We start from the raw sequence: 5,691 nt of genomic DNA on the forward strand, positions 1-5,691 counted from the left end.
CGCCTTATAAAGCAGAGTTAGAGGCCGCTGTTGCAAAAAAAGCAATTGGAAGAAAAAATAAAAAAAAGAGATGCAAAAGCAAAAGAACAGAATGGAAAAGAAAACAACGGAAAAACAAGTAAAGCAAAAGTCAAAACAATTAAAGAGAAAGCTATCTTATCCTTTCGATGACAGTGAGAACAATTTATAAAACAATCCCAAGAAATCCCAACCCTCTACCACTAAAACTCCTAACTCAAACAAAATCCTTGATTCTAAAAAATAAAAAGAAAAAAAACTGATGAAAGTCTCCGATTCGAGCTCAGACGAGAAGAAGAGGCAGAAGAGGCGTGCATATTCTGTAACGAACTATATTGAAACTCAAAAGCCAAAGAAGGTTGGATCCAGTGCAAAAGCTGCAGGGGATGGGCTCATGAAGCATGTACAAAATGCGAAGAGATGGACGATGACTTTGAATGTGATTTGTGTGCATACTTTTAACATTATCTTTTTTATTTGACAACATTTGTAGTTTTCATACAAATTGTTAATAAAATAATTTTCGCATTTAAATAACATGTGAGTCGGTTTTCCCCCACCGGTGGGGCAAAACTGTCACTTTGCAAGAGCTTTGACAAAAAAAATCATAAAATAAAAATACGAGAAGATATAATAAAAAAACCCTTTCAGCTTTTGTTAACTAACAAACATAGTTTTCATATTCATGTTTATCGTTTCAAAATGTGTTACAGATTTTTTATATTTTTTATGATCAAAGCTTTTGAGGTCGGTTTTGCCCCACTCTCCCCTACACCAACATTTACATAATGAAAATTCAACCTGTTTGACAGAGAAAGGGATGCTAGGCCCACTGATTCCCGAGAAATTCGTGCGTTGATTGGTATAATATACCTTGCTGGGGTTTTGAAGGCTGGCAGAAGAAACTTATTTGAAATGTGGGATAATTCACAAGGAACGGGAGTAGAGGCTGTTTATCTAACCATGAGCGCCAAGAGGTTTCGATTTCTTTTTACGTTGTCTGAGATTTGATAACGTCCACAACAGAGATGAAAGAAAATCTGTTGACAACCTTGCTGCTTTTCGTGAAGTATTTGAGATGTGTGTGTTCAATTGCAAGAATGCATACAAACCAACTGACTACCTTACCATTGACGAACAGCTAGTTGGATTCAGAGGAAACTGCACCTTTCGGGTTTACATGCCTAGTAAACCTGCTAAATATGGGATAAAAATATTTGCTACGGTTTCTACAACAAACTTCTATACTACAAATCTTGAAGTGTATGTACGGAAGCAACCAGTAGGCCCTTTTAGAATAAGCAGCAAGACATCTGACTTAGTTTTGAGATTGGTGCAGCCTATTTCAGGAACCAATAGAAATATTACCTGTGACAACTGGTTCGCAACTGTACCCTTGGCAATAAAGCTACGGGAAGAAGAAAAAATAACAATGATTGCTATTCTGAGAAAGAACAAAGCTGAAGTTCCCCCAAACTTTTTACAGTAGAACCTCGATAGTTCGACAGTTCGTATCATTCGACACCAGCCGTGACCAACATAACGTGACAGCAGGGACAAGTGGTGTCCTTGACGGGCCCGCCATTGTTGCCGTGAACGCGCGCCACTGCCCTTTGTATAGCGCATCCTCCTCCCCCTCCCCCTCTGACTCACCCGCTATTCTTAGTCGTCAACTCAGTTCGCTCGTGACGCTGCGGGAGTTAAGACGCGTTTTTGTTCCTTTCGTGATACGTTACTGTTTTACGATCGTTAGACATACGTAGTTGGTGTTACTGAACTGCTTTGTAATTTGTTTGTTTTTTAAAATGTCAGATAAAAAACGTAAAAAAAGGGTGCTTTGTTACGATGGAAATGAAATTAGATGCTCTAAAAAGGATTGACAAAGGTGAAAGTGTACAGAAAGTGGTGAGTGATTTGAACGTTGGTCGGTCAACAGTGATTGGATGGAGGAAGTCTAGAAATGAAATTGAGTTTTGGTGTGTGAAAAAGAGTGTGTTCAGAATCGTTAGACAAGAGGAGGAGTATGAAGAGGTCTGAGTATGAACAAGTAAGTGAAGCTCTTTTCCAGTGGTTTAGGATTCAGAGGGAGAAAGGGAACACCGATCTCAGGACCGATTTTACAGGAAAAGGCCTTGAAATTTTATCAAAACTTTAAAGAAGAGGGAGAGCCTGAATTCACAGCAAGCTCTGGATGGCTGGACAGATGGAAAGAGAGGTATGGTATTAAACAATTGAGCATTTGTGGAGAAAAACTGTCAGCAAATCTCGATAGTTCACATGATTTTAAAATGAAATTTCAAGCTTTGATTGAAGAATTAGGCCTTAGTGGAGAGCAAATCTATAACTGTGATGAAACTGGTCTGAATTTTAGAATGCTCCCAACAAAAAGTTTGGCTCTCAAACAAGAGAAAGCTGCAGGCAGGATATAAAAAAAGTAAGGACAGGGTTACTGTGTTGGCTTGCAGTAACGCAACAGGAACTCATAAATTAAAATTGGCTCTGATAGGAAAGGCCAGGAAACCTAGAGCCTTCAAAAATATTAAAATGAATGGTGACCATTTTGACCTCCCCGTTTTTTACAGACACCAATCAAATGCTTGGATGTCAGAGAGCATTTTTAACGAATGGTTTCACAAACAGTTTGTGCCCGAAATTAAGAAGCATCTAAAGTCCCAGAACCTTCCAATGAAAGCACTCTTGATCCTCGACAACGCAACAACGCACCCGGCTGTAGATGTCATTCAAGACGGAGAAATTAAAGCTATGTTCTTGCCCCCTAACGTAACCTCCCTTTGCCAGCCTATGGACCACGGAGTTTTGGTAACGCTTAAGAAGTTGTATAGGAAGAAACTCCTTTCATGTCTCATTCAAGCCCTAGATGAAGGAGTCGAATTAGTGGATAAGTTAAAAAAAATTGATATGCTGGATGTTGTTGGCTGGATTTCCCAGGCATGGGATGAACTCAATCCCCTAACGCTCGTGCGTTCTTGGAGGAAGCTCTTGGACCACCAGGGAAATGAGTTCAACGAAGAAATTAAAGATGACGAGCTAGCCACTTTAATGGAAAAAATCCCAGGTTGTGAAGAAGCTTCACCTACAGATGTTTTCGAGTGGATGGAACAAGATGAAGAAAGCGGACCAACTTCAGAGGAAGAAATAGTTGATGCTTTAAAATCAAGAAGAGGATAGTGAAGAAGAGTCAGAAGACGACGAAGATACCACTCAAAAATCAAAACTGACACACAGCGAAGGTGTAAAATTCTTCGAGGGAGCGATCCAGTATTTACAGGAACAAGGGACGACTGGAATGGACATTTTGTTTCTTCGACGATTACGTGACGAGGCGGCTCGGCGAAGAAACCAAAGTGAAAAACAATTAAAAATCACAAACTATTTTGCGTTGTAAAAAGTAAAACATGATGTAACCATGTTACAAGTTATAGTTGTCCCATATTAATTTATTTTTGTATATACATTTTGTTTTTTTATCTAGCCTATATTATGAATTGAGTTTGTTTATTTTTTACATTTATTCATTTAATCATTAACTATTTTAAGAGGAAGAAGTACAGCACTGTAAAACAATGTAAGTTGATACATTTTGTTTCATCAGTTTAATATTTGTTTAGTTGTACATTGTTAATTAAATTACAGTCCATCTTAACATAAAACTCGCCTTTTTAATATTCCTTGTGTTAAAATCTATATACTCCCTATAGTTCGACATCTTGATAGTTCGACACCCCGTTAGTCCACAAAGTGTCGAACTATCGAGGTTCTACTGTACCTGATAACTCACGAGAAGTCAAAAGCAGTTTGTTTGGCTTTAAAAAAAACTGTACATTAGTATCGTACGTGCCGAAGAGGAAGAAGGCTGTGTTAGCAATATCAACTATGCATGGAAACATGGCAATCGATCCAAATACAGGTGATGAGCGAAAACCCATGATCATTACATCCTACAACGAAACAAAGTACGGCGTGGACATTTCTAGACAAAATGTGTCGTCAATATGACACTTCGAGGAACTCACGAAGATGGCCATTAACACTCTTCTTTCATATCCTGAATGTAGGAGTGAATGCTCTTGTAATATATAAAACAAATAAAAAACTTGACCATGTGAGCCGTTGTGATTTTTTGAAAGAAATGGCCTTCAACCTAATTAGACCACAAATTGGACATCGCATCAGTTTAGAGATGATACCACAGGAAATAAAAACAAGAGGAAGGATCCTGCTGAAACTGGACAGAGAACTTCCACCTCAACCAGCAGCCCGAGGAGTCTCTGGGAAAGGAAGTGCTACCTCTGCGGCCGAGCCAGGAATAAGACCTCAAGGAAAAAGTGTGTCAAATGTCTTGGGTGGGTGTGTGCTGACCATATGAGACAGGTTTGTGAAAGGTGAATTAAATAAGCTATATTTTCCAAAGTTTCAACATTCTGTTTGAGTTTTTTATGCTGTACTAAGATGAACCTTTTTTGTTTATACTATAAAAACAATTTGTATTTTAAAACTAGAAAGTATTAACAACCTTGAATTTTTTTTTTCTAAAAACATAAAACTTATATACTTATAGGCATTTTTGTAACGTTTATAGCATAACCTACTACACTTATGCACGTATTTGTTTGATTTACCATAATTGTATATTTCCTACTCGCCTTCGGCTCGCTGGGGGCTACGCCCCCAGGCCCCCAAAGTAAACGCTTGCAAATTCGGGGATAAGCGGAATTCGGTGACTGGTTAAGTCCGGACATTAAGTAAATGACAAGGGATTTAAAAATTGACCTTTTTCATAGATTTTTTTCCGGATTCGTAAAAACTTTTGACTTTGAGGGCATTTTGCGGTTAAACCGTTAGAGATACGACAAAAAGTGACTGGACCTTTCTTGTTGGAAATTTAATTTTGTCTTTCGATTGTGCCCTCAGATCTGATCTACGACCTATGGTTTAGCCAGAAATGAGCTCGGGAGAAAAGTCTGCACGGGTCAGCTATCTTGAATTGTTTAGTATAAACATAATAAAAACCGACCTCAAGGCAGTATTTTAAGTCGAACAGGGGGTTTAATATCACCAGGAGACTATCTAGTCAAGGCGAGAAATTCCCTGGGTGGGTGATTAATGTTAAGGAGGTTTAAGACAAGAGGGGGTTTAATTTCGTCAGGATATTGTCTGGTCATATGAACAAATTCCCAGGGGGGGTTAACGTTACCGGGGGATAAGTCTCCAGGGGGTTATCTGGTCATACCAGGATCTTCCCAGGGGGGGGGGTTAAGAGATTTGGTGACTGGTAAAATTCGGACATGAGGTCATGGCAGGAAATTCCCTGGGGGGGTTTAATGTTACCAGGGGGGTTAATACATCAGGGGGTTGAATGTACAGGAGGTTATCAGGTCATACCAGGAAATCCCCGGGGGGGGGGGTTAATATTACCGGGGGTTAATGACACACTTGGGCCTTTTTTAGAGGGTATTGTGTCTGTGAAACATAATAAATATTCCTCTGTCCCTATCTACTATTGACGCTTAGCTAACGCTCAGCCAACTCCCGAAGTCACTGAACCTTTTCTGTAGATCACGTGATTTCCTAAATCCCGTTTAAAATTTGTTTTGAGTTACGAACCAACCGTTTAGCCGCTATCAAGCCCGGAATGTAAATTTTTAGGCGAAA

The 5,691-nt window shown here is 39.2% G+C and overlaps 1 protein-coding gene across 1 annotated transcript; it reads left to right on the top strand.

Moving 5' to 3' along the window:
- Positions 1-2,619: 2,619 nt before the first annotated feature.
- On the top strand, positions 2,620-3,207 carry LOC124372913 (jerky protein homolog-like). Its single transcript, XM_046831323.1, has one exon. It carries the CDS (start codon positions 2,620-2,622, stop codon positions 3,205-3,207), a length of 588 nt encoding a protein of 195 aa, XP_046687279.1.
- The last annotated feature ends 2,484 nt before the right edge of the window (positions 3,208-5,691 follow it).

This window comes from Homalodisca vitripennis, unplaced genomic scaffold (assembly GCF_021130785.1).
Source record: "Homalodisca vitripennis isolate AUS2020 unplaced genomic scaffold, UT_GWSS_2.1 ScUCBcl_4340;HRSCAF=10467, whole genome shotgun sequence".
NCBI classification, from domain to species: Eukaryota; Metazoa; Arthropoda; class Insecta; order Hemiptera; family Cicadellidae; genus Homalodisca; species Homalodisca vitripennis.